Genomic DNA, 17,810 nt, shown 5'->3' on the forward strand with positions numbered 1-17,810 from the left:
CTGAGGCTCTGAGCTCTCCGGATCTGGGCATGATACCCAACTACTGATGTGGGAGCTAAATAACTTCATCTTGCTGAGTAACAGATAATAAGTAATACTTTAAGCTGGGCAGAAAAATCGAGACGTGGAAATGTAATTGTGTCAGAGAACTAAGACATCAACAATGTCAAGGGACTCCCCTCTGATGTCCACACCGCCTGGACCACCTGCTGCTGGCTGTGGTCAGCTGTCTCCGGCAGGTTAAGGAAGAAACTGGAAATGTGCTGCCTCTGGGTAAGGAGCTCATGGGGATCAGGGGGTTCAGGAGGAAGTGGGAGACTTTAGCCCTTGAATACTATTTTACTCTTTGAGTTTTTGCTTATTTTGTGTGTGTGTGTGTGTGTGTGTGTGTGTGTGTGTGTGTGTTTAATTAGTTTTCCATTAAAAAGTTATTCCAACTCCTCAAGAATGCTAAAATGGTCCCATTAGAACTGTCTGAAAAGGCCCGGGGTCCCTGAAAATATCCGTCTGATTCTCTACAGATATTGTGCAGCTGTTGGGTCTTCCCTACGATTCTAGATCTCCGCCTCTCCCTCCCAGAGAGCCGGGATGGGGGTGGGAGGAGAGGAGGGGAGGACGGGGCCAGTGGGAACCCCCCTCCCCCCAATAGAGCGCACCTGTTGCCATCTCGGATGGAAGCCGGCTGCGGAAAGCTAGGCCTGGAACCCAATTAGAAGGGCGCGGGTGGGGAGGAGCTTGCCCCAGTCCTTATAACAAGGCCCCGGCCCCAGGGCAGCTGCCCAGGCCAGGCCCACTTGCATCTGCACCAGCCTCTCTGCCTGCCCCGCCGCGGCATGGCCACCACCCAGCGCTTCCCCACGCTCGTGCCGCTGGAGCAGCAGAGCGGGGCGCCGTTCCAGGTGCTGGGTGACAGCGCCAAGCAGCCCTACTGGTTCCACAGCGAGTACCTCAAGAGCCCCAAGGCGGTCCGCCTCGAGGCGTGGCTGGTGGAAGCGATCTTCGGTGAGAGGCCTCCCTTCCCCAGCTCCTGTCGCCCAGGCTGCCCGCACCTCGGGGCAAGCCTCCGCGGAGGCCCTGGCCATGCTCCCGCTCCTCCGGGCACCTCCCCTGCCAGCGCTCCCCTCACCGCCTTTCCCCTCCGGCGCAGGTGCCGGCGGAGAGCACATCCCGCACGTCGAGTGTGTGTCGCAGACCCTGCTTCGCGTTCACCAGTGGGACCCTGAAGGCGAGGCCGAGATCTTGATATTTGGCCGGCCTTCTTACCAAAAGGATGTGTCCAAGATGATCCTGAATTTGGCTCACTATCACCGCCAACTCCGGTCTCAAGGTAGGGAGGGCGGGAGTAGGGCGGGGGGGAACCCTGGGCAGGCCTTAGCTTGCTTGGGGGAGGGACCCTGAGGCTTCCTGGGTGTGCCGGGGCAGCGGTCTCCTCCTCTTAGTCCGCCGCCGCCGGGAACGGGCTTCCTTTCTGCGAGGCGTCTAGAAGGCCAAGCTGACCCCGTGCCCTCAGATGCCGCCACCCCCCTCCCCGCAGCCCTTACGGATGGCTCCTGTGGGGGCAGAGTGGGGGCACAGGTGCCTCCTCACCTGCTCCTCTTGCAGGCTCGTACAGGAACGCTGCGCACCAGCCCGAGCCGCGGAACTTCTCCGCTGCAGTCCGGCTGGCTGCGGTTCAGGTCTCCCCCGACAGAACCCTGATGGCCCAGACCCAGCGCTCCCCGGATGCTTTGCAAGAGAAGGCGACCCAGCGGCCCCCCGAGGATGTACAAGAGGAGGTGACCCAGCGGCCCCCCGAGGATGTGCAAGAGAAGGCGACCCAGCGCTCCCCCGACGATGTCCAGGAGAAGGCCACACAGCGGTCCCCAGATGCTCTCCAGGAGAAGGCGACCCAGCGGTCCCCCGATTCCGCGCAAGAGAAGGCGACCCAGCGGTCCCCCGAGGATGTTCAAGAGAAAGCCACCCAGCGCTCCCCCGACGATGTCCAGGAGAAGGCGACCCAGCGGTCCCCCGAGGATGTTCAAGAGAAAGCCACCCAGCGCTCCCCCGACAATGTCCAGGAGAAGGCCACACAGCGGTCCCCGGATGCTCTCCAGGAGAAGGCGACCCAGCGGTCCCCCGATTCTGCGCAAGAGAAGGCGACCCAGCGGTCCCCCGATGCTGTCCAGGAGAAGGCGACCCAGCGCTCCCCCGATTCTGTGCAAGAGAAGGCGACCCAGCGCTCCCCCGATGCTGTCCGCGAGGTGGCGACCCAGCTGTTCCCCAACACAGTCTAGGAGGCGGCGACCCGGAGCTCCCCCACCACTACCCAGGGCCCGGCTCCCAGGTTATGAAGGCATTTCGGGGCCCCGGAGTGCGAGCCAGCAAGGTTCAAGAGAAAACCCCCCTCTGGAGCCCTATGCTTGGTCCTGCTGCTGCCGCAGAAGCTGGGGGGAGCACAGGGTGGTGGTGTGGGTTGTTCTTGGTTTCCTCTCCTCACCCCCCCCCATGTTAAATGTTTGCAAACACAAATCTAAAAAGTTGTAACAAAAGAATCAATGTCCTTAATAAAGAATTGAATTGCCTGCTGTCTGTTAATGGGCAGGTAGAAGGCGAGGAGGCAATATCTGCTCTAGGCTGTTTTCTATCTTGCAGGCAGGTGAGGCCTGTTGGGTTTCTGGCGATCAGAGGTCGCACACACCTGGCTTTGCCCGCTGAGCGGCCCCTCTGGTCAAGGAGTCTGCCCACCCTGGGAGACTTCTCCAAACCTGGGTGGAGCCCCCTTTGTCACTGTTTAAAATTGAAGAATATTTGAAATACAGTGTAAACTTCAGGTGTTGAACATGTTAATTTGATAACACTATGAAGCCATTGTAGCAGTAATTAGCAACTCTGTCAGATTTGGCTTCTGGCTCCAGGCAGCTCCAACACCAGGTGCCTGCTAGAAGGAAGCAAACTGTTAACAGCTGGATGCTGGGATTAAAAAACAAGAACAAACACCAATCTCAGTGTTAGGAAAACTTTCATTTTTGAAAACTCAAGGGGCCCGCTGATGTGCTCAGGGGACTGATTATCCTCCCATGCACCGACTGAGGTCAGTTCCATTGGATTCCATCAGGGCACAAGCCTGGGTTTGGGGCTCTAGGGCTCCAGTAGGGGGCATGCAGGAGACAGCCAATTGATATTTCTCTCTCGTAGATGTTTTTCTCCCGTGCCCTTCCTCTCTAAAGTAAAAACATCTTAAAAATTAAGACGCACACAAAAATTTAAGGCCCTAGACAGTTTGGCTCAGTGCATAGAGCTTAGGCCTTTGGACTGACAGGTCCGGGGTTCAATTCCACTGACTCAGGATTCCTGGCCTTGGTCAGGGTGCATGAGGGAGGCAACCAATTGATATGTCTCTCTCTTTCTGTCTCTGCTCTTTCCACACTCTCTAAAAACAAAAATCAATGGAAAAATATCCTCAGGTGAGGATTAAAAAGAAAAATTTTATAGAGAACTTCACTTTAAAGATCAGGGCAGTGGTATGCCTGTCACAGGCCCTTTGGTTACCACTAATATTGGTCACTGGATGAAAGGGGCCACACGCTAACCTGACAAGCTCAGGGAAGGCCTGCACGGCTGTCTTGCAAACTTCACAAAGGATGATTTGAAATTAAACTTTAAAAGCACTTACGGTGATGTCCTAGGCCAGTGGTCAGCAAACTCATTAGTCAACAGAGTCAAATATCAACAGTACAACGATTGAAATTTCTTTTGAGAACCAAATTTTTTAAACTTCTTCTAGCTTAAAATAGACTCTCCCAGGCCGTGGTATCTTGTGGAAGAGCCACGCTCTAGAGGCCAAAGAGCCACGTGTGGCTCGAGAGCCGCAGTTTGCCAACCACGGTCCTAAGCCAGTATCTTCACTGACAAGATCAACCTTTACCTTAACTGAACCTATCTTTTTGCATCTATAACAACATACTAGTATCCTTGAAATGTCTGGGTAACTTGTAACTTTTCTTTTTCCAGACCTCTAGAGGTACAACCTAATGGCTCTGGGCCCCAGGCAGATACAATAAATTCCTTCATTATCATGTTAATTATTCCTGCACCCACCTAAGTGAGTGTCTATCATTTTACTTTTTATGCAATCCCAGAGGTTCCCCCCCTGCTTTCTTTCTCCTGCCTCTAATCTATCACCATTGGATTTCACATAACCCACCTATGTCCCTTCCTTGATTGCAATGTATAAAAATAGATTTTTTTAAAAAAACAAAAAACTCCATTCTCTGGAGCATTATCCCAACCCACTGAGTTACTGCTTCCCTGCAATTGTGGACAGTTTGGCTCAAACACAAAAATTCTTTACAGGTTTGAATGTTTTTACATTAACATCACTCCAATTTTAAATAGTTTATTTTATAATAAGAACAAAGATAAAATGTATTTACAATAGGTTATTAACTATTTTTAGAAGAGGCAAGAAAATCCTAGGTACTGTGTCCCCCCCCCCCGCCCCCCCCACATTTTATTGGACATGGTTCTAGGCCTGGTAGGCCCAGCTCATGGCCCCGCAGCTAGAGGACAGTGGTTCCATACAAAAAAAAAAAAAAAAAAAAAATCTCAGGGCACACAGTAACCCCACAAAGCAACAATCTAAAGATTATTATAGCCGAAACCGGTTTGGCTCAGTGGATAGAGCATCGGCCTGCGGACTGAAGGGTTCCAGGTTCGATTCAGGTCAAGGGCATATACCTTGGTTGTGGGCACATCCCCAGTAGAGGGTGTCATTCCAGAATGAACAGCCTGATACACATGCACCAGGCAGCTGTCCTCCTTACTCCCACGGTAAATGCACAGTGCTTTAGTCTCCATCGTCTGTTGCCCCCACCCGCCCTGTACCATGGACATCTGGGCCCACTCATCATCACCCATCCAGGTCCCCCAACCAGTGAGGATGGTGGCTTCTAGCCACCCCACCCATTTACCTGCCCTAGAGTGCTCTGTGTATAGGGATCAATTCGAGTTGTCGTTTTCACTGGATGCTTATTTATAAAGATTTGACCTGTTTGTATGTCTGTGGAGCAGCCCTGCAGTCTCTGACCTATAATAATCTTTTTTTAAAAATTAAATATATTTTACTGATTTTTTACAGAGAGGAAGAGAGAGGGATAGAGAGTTAGAAACATCGATGAGAGAGAGAATCATCGATCAGCTGCCTCTTGCACACCCTCTACTGGGGATGTGCCCACAACCAAGGTATATGTCCTTGACCTGAATCGAACCTGGGACCCTTCAGTCCACAGGCCGATGCTGTATCCACTGAGCCAAACCGGTTTCGACTATAATAATCTTTAGAGTGTTGCTTTGTGGGGTTACTGTGTGCCCTGAGATTTTTTTTTCTTTTCTATTCTTTTTTTTTTTTTTTTTTTTTTTTTTTGTATGGAACCACTGTCCTCTAGCTGCGGGGCCATGAGCTGGGCCTACCAGGCCCAGAGCCATGTCCAATAAAATGTGAAAAAAAAGTACCTAGGATTTTCTTGCCTCTTCTAAAAATAGTTAATAACCTATTGTAAATACATTTTATATTTGTTCTTATTATAAAATAAACTATTTAAAATTGGAGTGATGTTAATGTAAAAACATTCAAACCTGTAACCCCCAATGAGGAGGGGGTGATATTTACATCATATCCTGTGGCTTGTGGGCTTAAGAGAGGAGCTACTCTGTGGAGAGGATGAGGGTGACGATGAGACCATAGAGACCCAGCACCTCTGCGAAAATGAGGATTAAAATCATGCCCACAAATAGTCAGGGCTGCTGGGCGGTGCCCTGCACGCCGGCGTCACCCACAATGCCAATGGCAAAGCCAGCTGCCAGCCCACCGAGGCCCACACTCAGGCCAGCGCCCAGTTGGAGGGAACTCCTGTAGAGACTGATGGCGTCATTCAGGGAGTTGACAATAAGGACTGCCACCACCAGGCCATAGAGGGCAATGCTGTCAGCCATGACCGCTGGGATGATGGACTTCATTGTCAGCTCTGGTCGCATGACAGACATGGCCGCAATGCCAGTGCCACTCTTGGCGGGACCATAGGCAGCACCCAAGGCGCTGAAGATCACGGCGGCCGAGGAGCCCATGACCGCGAGAAAGGAGGCGTACTCGGGACCGCAGCTCTTGAGCTCGGACAGGTCTGCGGGTGGGGAGGGGGCGAGCTCGAGAACCAGCTGGGCGAGATGGGCAGGCAGACGTGGCGGCGAAAGCTCAATCCTAGGTACTTCTATTCAAAACTCAAATTCAATGTAGACTCAAAGTTTCAATTGAGGCTACAGAGTATAACAAGACTCAATTTTGATCCCCGCCCCCCCTTTAAGTAGTCCCCACATGACCAGAATTGCAGATTCTCTCCTTTATAAGATTACTGATCAAAGTCCCTATCTTTATTTTTTATAATATTTTATTTATTTTTTTACAGTGAGGAAAGGAAGAGGGATAGAGAGTTAGAAAAGTCAATGAGAGAGAAACATTGATTAGCTTCCTCCTACAAACCCCTACTGGGGATGTGCCCGAAACCAAGGTACATGCTCTCTCTTCCCCCAACTGATTCGACCTGGGACCCTTCAGTCCTCAGGCCCAAGCTCTATCCACTGAGCCAAACCAGTTAGGGCCAAAGTCCCTATCTTATACTCCTCCTTATCTGCCTTTATAAGAAATCACTTTTAACTGTTTAATTTGTACTTTTACATAATTGCACATAGCTTTTTTCTTCTGGTAACTTGATTTTCCTCAGTATGAGTACCTTTCCCTTACTGCTGGTTGATTAGTTCCCCAAATTTCTCAGTCATAAACTGTTGTGTTGAATTTCTCCTTTGTTTCTATGTTGGGGTGTGGCAAAAGTAGGTTTAGAGTTGTGAGCACCTAAAACCATTTATTCTTGCATTATTATTTTCCACTCGGGCCTACTTCTGCCACACACTGTGTCTATGGGAGCCTTTCTAAGAAGTGGAATTGCCAGCACTTCTTAAGAATGAGCACCTTTAAAATTTTATACTGCCAAACTGCTCTACAACATGGCCATACCAATTTATTTTCCCACTACATGGTATGAAAGCTATTTCACTGTACTTAACCAAACTCAGTGTCACCAATCTATTTTGTCTACATGTGTCAATTAAAATTTTTTTTTTCATTATCTACCCCAATATTTTAACCATGTTCACTTTTTATAGAAGGGCAAGCCTACACCAACATTCTTGCTCATTTTTCCTCCCAGATGAAGCAACTTATTAAAATAGAAAAATGGCCGAAACTGGTTTGGCTCAGTGGTAGAGCGTCGGTCTGCGGACTGAAAGGTCTCAGGTTTGATTCCGGTCAAGGGCATGTACATTGGTTGCGAGCACATCCCCGGTAGGGGGTGTGCAAGAGGAAGCTGGTCGATGTTTCTCTCTCATCGACGTTTCTCTCTATCCCTTTCTCCTCCTCTCTGTAAAAAATCAATAAAATATATTAAAAAATAGAAAAATGATTGAGGAAAAAGGCATATAAAGATGGACTTCAAAACTATTGTTTCATTAAGGTACACTACAGTGATCCTTTTATTCTTTAAACAACATTTAAGCCAGGTTGACTCTGGATTTCCTCATCAGAATTTCTCAACTCCATACTTTTAATCAAAACAGAGCCCTTTAAAATATGACTAACAGTGGGACAAAAACACACACACAAAAAAAAACCCGTGCCTCCTAATGGGATGTGCTGAGAACACAATGTGATTTATCTAGTATTTTTTGCCAAAAGATGCATAACCTAGACCTAATCCTGAGGAATCATCCAAAAAGCAAAAGAATTGTAAATGAGAATCAAAAACTGCAGACAGCTGAGAACAGTGAATAGTGCACATGGGGGGACTAGGTAAACTGGTTGGCAGAAAAGTTTAGTGAGGATAGTACAACTCCAGTTGTTTGTGGAGTCTCTGGAAAACCTTGAGGATTTAACTGTGGAGTGTGTGACAGGCTGGCTTTTATGTCTGCCTCTGTACTTCCGTTCATACCTCCAATCTAGTTAATAGACATCTGCACTATTTACCTTCATCGGAATTTTTCTCTAGACACCTAGGAAAACCTTGCTTAAAATATTCCCGACTCCTTCTGAAGCACCTGTATAATCAGGGGTTTTTGTTTCAGTCCTCACCTGAGGATATGTTTTTATTGACTTTAGAGAAAGGGGGAGGGAGGGGGAAAAAAAACAGACTGGGTGGCTTAAGCAACATTGTTCTCAAAGTTCTAGAGACTAGAAATCTAAGATCAATGTATTTCCAGGTTTGGTTTCTTCTGAAGACTCCCTTCTTAGTCTGCAGATGGCTGCCCTCTTGCTGTCTTCACATGGTCTTTCCTCTGTGCTCAACCTATCTTGTGTCCATATTCTTCCTCTTACGAAGACACCTGTCATATTGGGAAAAGGCCCTCCCCTATACCCTTATTTTACTTTTACTAACTCTTTAAAGGCCCGGTCTTCAAATACACTCATATTTGGAGGTAATGGGAGGTAAGAAGTGCAGGGTCATTTATAATTTAATTTTTATTAATCTGGGGGAAATTGGAATAAATTTTAAGCATAACCCTCTTCCTGCAAATACCAGTCCAAAATGTTCAATGGTTTTGAGAAATCCCAACAGGAAAACCTGCAGGAATATTTATCAGATTTCTACAGCTGGTGAGGCTCAGCTGGTTGGCACATGGTCCCAGAAGGTGGCAGGTTGGATTATCGGTCAGGGCACATACCAGGTTGTGGATTTCTCCCCTCCCTCCCTAAAATAAATAATTCTACAGAATAAGAGAAAGCAGGAGTTCCTAAGCTTAAAGTTAGGATGAGGGCCCCAATAGTGTGGTTCAGTGGCCGAGCATCGGCCTATGCACCAAGCGGTCACTAGCTGGATTCTGGGTCTGAGTTGCAGGCGTGATACCCAGTAGGGGGCATGAAGGAGGCAGCTGATCAATGATGTTTCTCTCTCCCCCTCTCCCTCTAATAACAAAACATTTTTAAGTAAGGATGAGGGGAAATCACTCAGAAAATAATTGGTTGAATTACCTATAACAATTTCTCTCGTGCAAAAAAAAAAAAAATTGAGAAGGGTAGAAAGTATTAGTTCTAATGGACCAAAACTGAGAAGCAAACTAGGAATATGATGGTCATCACTTGTAATCACAGACATATTTTAAAATACACGTGTGTGTTTAAAAACCCTTGCAAACAGCTAAAATCGTTTACTCCTAAGGGGTAAAGAAAGTGCATGAGTTCTGAAAAGGGATTTACTATCGGGGAAAGGGAGGGAGGAAGAGACTGAACATAAACTGCACCTATGGATGAGGACAATGGGAGATGGGGAGGGGGCGGAGGGTGGGGTGGGAACCTGGGGGAGGGGGGAAGAAATGAGGAACCTTTGTAATAATATGAACAATAAAGATTGATTAAAAAAGAAAGAAAGAAAGAAAGAAAGAAAGAAAGAAAGTGCATGAGTTAAATCAACTCAAATTTTGCGTCTGAAGCCACAGAGCTCTTGGCCACTTCCCCTCCCCCCCCCCAAAAGAAGTCTGCTTCCTGAAAGTGGAGACAGCACAGTTTTAAGTCTGTTTTGCACAATTTAGTCATAACTATTTCACTGGTAATAGAAAAATCCCCTGGTTCAGGACACCTTTGCAGGCGAGGGGTTGAGAAGGGGTGCAGAGCCAGCCAGCCTGGGGACAGAACACCTTCTGTGGGACAAAGTGCCCAGGATCACAGTTCTCCGGTGAATCCCAGCAGGATGAACGCTGACAGCCTTAGCTTTCCTGTTAGAACACCCGCCCGTGTGCGGAGAGGGAAGCACCCCTCCAGAAGGAAACGCACAGCAGCTTCTAAGAGCCTTGAAGGAGAATCGCCCATTGGAATTACCTAGGAGCTTGTTAGAAATGCAAATTCATGGGCCCAATGGACTGAATCAGAATCACTTGAGGAGGATTAAACTTTAAGTAAGCTCTCAAGTTTGAGAACAAATGCTGCAAAACAAAAGTCCAAAGCATATTGTCCCTACATCTCTACTTCCTGTGCATGGAGGCCTGACTGACACCATAAAAATCATAAGATAGTAGTTTCAAAATGGTAGAAATGAATAAACAGACCAAAAAACACCCACAAATAAACAAAAACAACCACTTTTCAGGCCTTATATCTACCCTGAACATCAAGACATGCATGGACCTAACCGGTTTAGCTCAGTGGATAGAGCGTCAGCGTGAGGACTGAAGGGTCCCAGGTTCGATTCCGGTCAAGGGCATGTACCTTGGTTTCGGGCACATCCCCAGTGGGGGGTGTGCAGGAGGCAGCTGATCAGTGTTTCTCTCTCATCGATGTTTCTAACTCTCTATACTTCTCCCTTCCTTTCTGTAAAAAAATTAATAAAATATATATTTTTTAAAAAGACATGCATAAATTCTTTGGTTTGATTTATGACCAAAAGGGAAATGTGTGGACAAAAGGGGCCACACGATAACTGGATAAGCTCAGGGGAGGCCTGCAGGGCAGTCTTGCAAACTCAGAGACCTAAAGTAACCACAAAGGATGGTCTGAAATTAAACTTTAACTAAAAGCAGTAATGCTCAGTGGTCACCTCCTAGGCTGGTATCTTCACTGACAAGGTCAACCTTTATCTTAACTGAGCCTATCTGTCTTTTTGCATCTATGATAACATATCCTTGAAATGTCCCAGTAACTTGTAACTCTCCTTTTTCCGGACCCCTTTGGGCACAACCTAACACGTCTTAGCTCCTGGACAGATAGCACAAATTTCTTCAGATAGCACAAATTTCTTCATTGTTATCATGTTAATTATTCCTCCACCCACTTAAGTGTCTATCATTTTACTTTTTATCCAATCCCAAAGGTTTCCCCTTTGCTTTCTCCCCCCCCACCCCCCCCACCCCCCGCTCTCATCTATCACCAATGGATTTCATGTAACTCACCTAGTCACCTCCTTCGATTACGATGCATAAAAATAGATGAGAAACCTCCCTCCTCTGGAGCATTATCTCAGTTCTTTGAGGTTCTGCTTCACACACCCCCACACACACACACACACACACACACACAAAGAGATGCATGAACTGCCAATCATTTGTAAATTTGCTTAATTTTAAGTGAGCAAAGACTGTTATGCCAGTGGACAACAAGGAAGATCATTTTATTACACAGCACTCACATCTACATCAGAATAAACCACCATCCATCCAGCAAAAGGAAGAAAGAAGCTGAGATGTAAGGACACTTGCTTCTTTCTGAACTTCAGGAGCAGGAGCAGGTGGGTCTCATCATGCTCCTGCCAATATCAGGCCACAGGAGACCGGGGAGCCTGGGGAGTCAGAGGGGGAGACTTGGGAGTCGGAGGGGGTGACCCATATGCCTTCAAAAACTTCTCAAGTTGTTTCATCTTCTCATCTGGATAAACAAAAATGCTCGCTGTTTCAAATTACTCCGTCAATGCGGGCAGGGGGGAGGGGAGTAGGGGAAGGGGTGCTGGCAACACCATTTCTCTGGGGGGAGGTTCTGAACTTGGGTCTGGAAATAGCTGAGGCTGACACGGGCAGCGATGGGCCTGAATGTGCCAGATCTCAGCTTACTGCCCCAAGGTCCTACTGGGACTTGCAAAAAGGCACGCCCGGGGGCTGCCTGCAGCCTGCTGGAGTTTATGGGAAGGTAAGAGAGGCTGGACGGAGGCAGGTGCGGCCAGGGGGTTCACCGGGCCCCCTCCCCAGGCAGGTTCAGAGCCTCACCCCGGGTGCGGTTTTCCCGGTGCCTTCCTGCCAGGCTCAGGAGCACGCTCTTCACCCTGTTCTGCGCCCGGGGCTGCCCGAAAACGGTGATTTCCATTACGCTCCCGGAGCTCAACGTATCCACAATCAGCAGGACCTGGTTCATCCACTCTATTTCCGGAATCATGGCTCCGTTTTTGCCTAAACAGGAAGAGAGAGATTGAGAGGTGGCATGGTTGAAGGTAGAGGATGCAGATTTGGCCGAAACCGGTTTGGCTCAGTGGATAGAGCGTCGACCTGCGGACTGAAAGGTCCCAGGTTCTATTCCGGTCAAGGGTATGTATTATACCTTGGTTGCAGGCACATCCCCGGGGGGGGGGGGGGGAGGCAGCTGATCGATGTTTCTCTCTCGTTGATTGTTTCTAACTATCCCTCTTCCTTCCTTTCTGTAAAAATCAATAAAATATATATATTAAAAAAAATAAGATAAAGGTGGCCCTGGAGTTTGGGAAGGGCTGTAGGGAGGTGCCCGGCCTCTCCCAGGCTGGAGGGGACGAGGCCACGTGCACACCTGGCTCGCTCACCGAAGATGGGTTCGGCCAGACAAGCCTCCAGGTAAAACACCAAAGGGTCTCTCAGATCCTGCTCAGGAAACCACCAGGGCCGCGTGCGAACCCGTGGTAGTGGGAGCGGCATCTTCAGCAGCCGGTCCAGGTCCGGGGCGGACATCCATGCGTCCTCCTGGACCACGGCCTCTGGCTGGTCCACCATGCTGGGACCTGCAGCTCCAGGGCGAGGTCCAGTGGCTCTCCCAGAACCAATCACACGCGGAGCCTGTGCCCCTTATAGGGTCTCCGTGCAGCCCCGCCCCTGCGGGCATTACCCCCCACCCCCATCCCCAGCCCAATTGGCACTGGGCCCAGGCCCTGCAGGCTCTGTAGGGCGCTTCCTGCCCTGGAGTCAATCACCAGGACTTCCTTTGGGACCTTGAATTAGTCTTTGTTTGGCTCCAGCTGGGTCTCAGCGGGCATCTGTACGAGTCAGGTATCACCTGGCCGCCATGGCGCCTGCCCCAGCAGAGCTGTCGAACAGTGTGGTTTGCATTGGAGACTACGTTGACTGGAAATCACTTTCAGTGCCCAGATTAAGGTTTCTGTGCCACCTTCCAGAGGTTGGCAGATAAGTCAGGCTGAGGGCAGGCTCATTGAATCTACTTCTTTCTCTCTTCTGCTTCCTGCTCTCTTCTGATTGGTTAGTTACTACTTCTAAATCATTCAAGCAAGTGTTTCGCGTTTGAAAATATAAAAGTCAAAGCTGTTCCTTATAGAATACGTAGCAAGTATAGACAAATCTCGTTTATTTCCAAAATCCTAAAACAGCTAATATGGATGTACATTTCTTACCGATGTTTTTAATTTTGGGTGAAACTTTAAATTATAAAAGATTTCACACATTCAAAAAGTTACATAACAAACACCCATGAACAACACCCCTGCAATATGTTAACATTTTCCCACACTGCCTCACTTCTCTCTTCTTTAAAATCGATATCACTCAAATATCTTTCCTTTCTCTCTCCACAGGATATCGTTCTCCGGAAGCTGGTCTATATCATTTCATGCATGTTTGTATACTTTTTCTAATGCATCTCTAGAAATATTATTTGGTAGTTGTTTTAGAATAGATAGCAGCTGCTGTACAGACTGTTTTCTTCTTACGGCTAGCTATGTGCTGTTGTTGTTTTTAATCATTTTAATGGGAATTTTTGATCATTTGTATAAGGGAGATAGTATTAGTATACTAAATTCCCTCATCCACATTATCTAGGTATCAACAGTTAACCATAGATAATTTGTATAAGAGAAGGAGTTGAATTTAACTTTAGTGGGTGTTTTTACTTCTTCAATTTAATTTTAAAAATCAACACAAATGTGGCGCAGTTGGCTGAGTGTTGTCCCATGCACCAAGAGGTAGATCACTGGCTGGATTCCAGGTCAGGCCACATGCCAGGGTGTCAGGCTCAATCTCTAGTAAGGGGTGATCTCTCTCTCTCTCTCTCTCTCTCAATCAATCAATGGAAAAAGTATTCTCGTGTGAAGATTTAGAAAAATAATAAAAATAAATAAATAAAAATCATGTAATAATGAATGCACATTGTAAAAAAACAAGTATTGAGGATATAAATATGTGAAAGTATTTTCTTTAATGTATTCTTCAATCTCTTACTAATCCTTTGAGAGTTGTGTGTATTCTCAATATCTTCTAGTTTAAATTGTCTTCTCAGTTTGTCTTTTGATGAATAAAATTTTTAATTTTAATGTATAATAGTCAAATTCATCAATCTTTTTAAAGAATATGTCTTATTGATTTTTTTACAGAGAGGAAGAGAGAGGGATAGAGAGTTAGAAACATCAATGAGAGAGAAACATCCTTCAGCTGCCTCCTGCACACCCCCTACTGGGGATGTGCCCACAACCAAGGAACATGCCCTTGACAGGAATTGAACCTAGGTCCCTTCAGTCCGCAAGCTGACGCTCTATCCACTGAACCAAACCAGTTCTGGCAAATTCATCAATCTTTATAGTAAGTGTCTTGCTTGAGAAATCTTTTCCTGCCAAAACTGGTTTGGCTCAGTAGATAGAGCATCGGTCTGCGGACTGAAAGGTCCCAGGTTCAATTCTGGTCAAGGGCATGTATATTGGTTGTGGGCACATTCCTGGTGTGGGGTGTGCAAAAGGCAGCTGGTGGATGTCTCTCTCTAATCGATGTTTTTAGCTCTCTCTCTCTCTCTCTCTCTCTCTCTCTCTCTCTCTCTCTCTCTCTCTCTCTTTCTCTCACCTCTCCCTTCCTCTCTGTAAAAAAATCAATAAAATATATTAAAAAAAAAAAAAAAAAAAAGACCACTGGTATATTCAGACTTAATAAAATTGTTTAAAAAAAAAAAAAAAGAAAGAAGTGAAAGAAATCCTTTCCTGCTCTAACCGGTTTGGCTCAGTAGATAGAGTGTCAGCCTTTGAACTCAAGGGTCCCAGGTTCGATTCCAGTCAAGGGCATATACCTTGGTTGAGGGCACATCCCCAGTAGGGGGTGTGCAGGAGGCAGCTGATCGGTGTTTCTCTCTCATCGATGTTTCTAACTCTCTCTCCCTCTGCCTTCCTCTCTGTAAAAAAATCAATAAGATATATTTTCAAAAAATCCTTTCCTGCCTGGAGGTATAAAAATATCCACTATACTTTTTACTAAGAATGCTAAAGTTTCTATTTTAACATTTAAATCCTTGTACCACCTGGGGTTAATTTTTTAAAATTGGCATTAGGTAGGGAGATAATGTCATCTTTTTATAAAATGATAATTTTTTGCTTGAGCCATTCTCTCAAAGATGCATTCAAGGCCACTTCACATTATCGCTTGGAAAATTTCAGACTCTTGCATGTAGAATGAGTTAGTCACAAGACTGGTTTGTAGTAATTAATTATTAGGTCAAGACATAATTGAAAAAGGCAAAGTCAAGACTACATTCTTTGACATTTTCATCTGAATGGCAACATTTAATTCTGCTTTAGTTTCATCTTGGAAGTATAGTTTTCTGGGGTCCTGGTCTTATGCAGAGACCCCATATTAAGTTTCCTACAATTGGCAAGCCTTGAGTTTTACTTGCTGATCCCATGCCAGCTTCAAAACAGAAAGGTTTTTAGAAGTTAGCAGAATCTGCCAAGATGAATCAGTTTTGCCCCTCTGTTATCTCCAAGGCTCCCTAATTTGGCTCTGATGAGTGGGAGGTGGGCATGGTTTTGATTCTGGCTCCAACATTTTCTAGCTGTGTGACTGAATGCAAGTTATTAAAACTCTTCTACTAAAAAGACTTCAAGTGGATCATAGGCTTTCGTTTTCTTTAAAAAAAAAAATACATTTGTGTCGTGGTTTTTAAATATATTTTTATTGATTTCAGAGATGAAGGAAGAGGGAAGAGAGATAGAAACATCATTGATGAGAAAGAATCATGGGTCAGCTGCCTCCTGCACGTCCCCTACTGGGGATTGAACCCACAACCTGAACATGTGCCCTTGACTGGGACCCTTCAGTTTGCAGGCCGACGCTCTCTCCACTGAGCCAAACCAGCTAGGGCTGCTTTCATTTTTTTTTTGTCTAGCCCTGGAGGAACCAGTCTGAGGGGCTTTGGGTTCAGACAGTAAAAGTACGTGAGTGAATTGGTTTTGTAATTTCTCATTGCAAAGCTTTGTTCCCACTTCTTTTTTTTTTTTTTTTAACATGTTTTATTGATTTCTCACAGAGAGGAAGGGAGAGGGATAGATAGCTAGAAACATCGATGAGAGAGAAACATCAATCAGCTGCCTCCTGCACACCCCCTAACGGGGATGTGCCTGCAACCAAGGTACATGCCCTTGACTGGAATCGAACCTGGGACCCTTCAGTCCACAGACTGACGCTCTATCCACTGAGCCAAACCAGTTTCGGCTGTTCCCACTTCTTGTAACCTTCAACTCTAAGGGTGAAATCTCTCTATACAATGAAAAATGTTACAAAGCATAAAGAAGACAAAAATACCAATTTTTGTACCAAATAATAACATCAAAATGTTTGTCACTGATAGGAAAAAATGGTTAAAATGAGGAAAGTAAAGTTGTAAGAATATATTTAGCAAATCACTGTCAAAGGTCCTTGAGGCTCTGGTTTCAGGTCTTGTCCCATCTTTGTAATTTTTTAAGGATTATGTTGTTGACAGGTGATCATAATCTGAAAATAACCTCAGCTGTCTTTATAAGGTTTTCCCATCAATGCTGACTTAAGATAATAACAAATTTGCTGTTCCGCTGAAACCGGTTTGGCTCAGTGGATAGAGCGTTGGCCTGCGGTTTGAAGGGTCCCTGGTTCGATTCCGGTCAGGGGCATGTACCTTGGTTGCGGGCACATCCCCAGTGGGGTGTGTGCAAGAGGCAGCCGATCGATGATGCTCTCTCATCGATGTCTCTAACTCTCTATCCCTCTCTCTTCCTCTCTGTAAAAAATCAATAAAATAGCCGAAGCCGGTTTGGCTCAGTGGTAGAGTGTCGGTCTGCAGACTGAAAGGTCCCAGGTTCTATTCCGGTCAAGGGCATGTATCTTGATTGTGGGCACATCCCCAGTAGGGGGTGTGCAAGAGGCAGCTGGTCGATGTTTCTCTCTCATTGACGTTTCTAGCTCTCTATCTCTCTCCCTTTCTCTCTGTTAAAAATAAATAAAATATATATTTCTTAAAAATCAATAAAATATATATTTTTTAAAAATTGTCTGTTCCATGATGGATGGTTTTATGGATACATTTAGCTAATATCTACTTAAAAGTCATCTGGAGCCACCTAGTGGCCATACTGTGAGTGTCAAAGACTGAATAAACTAGGGTACAACCAATTTTTTTCCATTCTTCCTTTTCAAAATTAGGGACTAAATGTTCATATTTTATAATGTATTCTTTGAATCCCTCCATCTATTAATCTTTTGAAGGCTGCAATAGGATTATAACCTTAAAGTTTCTTTTTGACAAAATTATCTGCTAGAGCATTTCCTTTAACGACTATATTTCTCTCTCTTTTTGTACATAGGCCTCAATCTTTATAATAGCCCCTCTCTAAGAAATAAGAATGAGTATAAAAGCTCCCCATCTTGAAATTACTTCTTTTCCTAACCATGCATTTAATAGGACTCATGTGTTTTCTTATTTGGCTGGAAGAGGGGGGTTTCAGGGTCCTTCAGATCTGGGAAGAGAAAACAGTGGTGTAGCTGAATGGACTCTTCCAACCCACCTTCACTGCCTTTTCAGATGAGGAAATTGGCTCCTAGTGGACCATTCGCCTGCACCCTAGCCCCTTCTCTCATCTTTCCAGGTGGAGGATGAGGGAAGCCATTTTGGATTTTGAGAACATCAAAGGAGATATGATAGGATTTTGCTTTCATCCTTTAATTTGAGCCATTTCATTTGACAGTCTTTACATTCTGTGTTAGGTGGGGGGTGGGGAGTTCCTCATAGATTATTTTTGGTTAATTAACTTAGATTTCCAGGAAACCTT

The 17,810-nt window shown here is 45.9% G+C and overlaps 3 protein-coding genes across 3 annotated transcripts; 1 reads left to right on the top strand and 2 right to left on the bottom strand.

The window, feature by feature from the left end:
- Positions 1-833: 833 nt before the first annotated feature.
- KHDC3L (KH domain containing 3 like, subcortical maternal complex member) lies at positions 834-2,513 on the top strand (the record flags this gene model as incomplete). The annotated part of the gene is given in 6 exon segments (XM_084890224.1): positions 834-1,002; positions 1,148-1,327; positions 1,603-2,236; positions 2,238-2,285; positions 2,287-2,476; positions 2,478-2,513. Coding segments are annotated over 6 exon segments (1,257 nt in total).
- A 3,135-nt stretch (positions 2,514-5,648) lies between these two features.
- Positions 5,649-6,102, bottom strand: LOC311625264 (V-type proton ATPase 16 kDa proteolipid subunit c-like; the record flags this gene model as incomplete). The annotated part of the gene is made up of 1 exon (XM_084889351.1): positions 5,649-6,102. One exon carries the CDS (start codon positions 6,100-6,102, stop codon positions 5,773-5,775), a length of 330 nt encoding a protein of 109 aa, XP_084745477.1. The 3' UTR covers positions 5,649-5,772.
- Positions 6,103-11,321: 5,219 nt separating this feature from the next.
- OOEP (oocyte expressed protein) lies at positions 11,322-12,516 on the bottom strand (the record flags this gene model as incomplete). Its single annotated transcript, XM_084890225.1, has 3 exons — positions 11,322-11,431; positions 11,767-11,946; positions 12,330-12,516. 3 exons carry the CDS (start codon positions 12,514-12,516, stop codon positions 11,322-11,324), a joined length of 477 nt encoding a protein of 158 aa, XP_084746351.1.
- Between the last annotated feature and the right edge of the window lie 5,294 nt (positions 12,517-17,810).

This window comes from Pipistrellus hanaki (assembly GCF_964339955.1).
Source record: "Pipistrellus hanaki genome assembly, chromosome: 7".
In the NCBI taxonomy this organism is placed as follows: domain Eukaryota; kingdom Metazoa; phylum Chordata; class Mammalia; order Chiroptera; family Vespertilionidae; genus Pipistrellus; species Pipistrellus hanaki.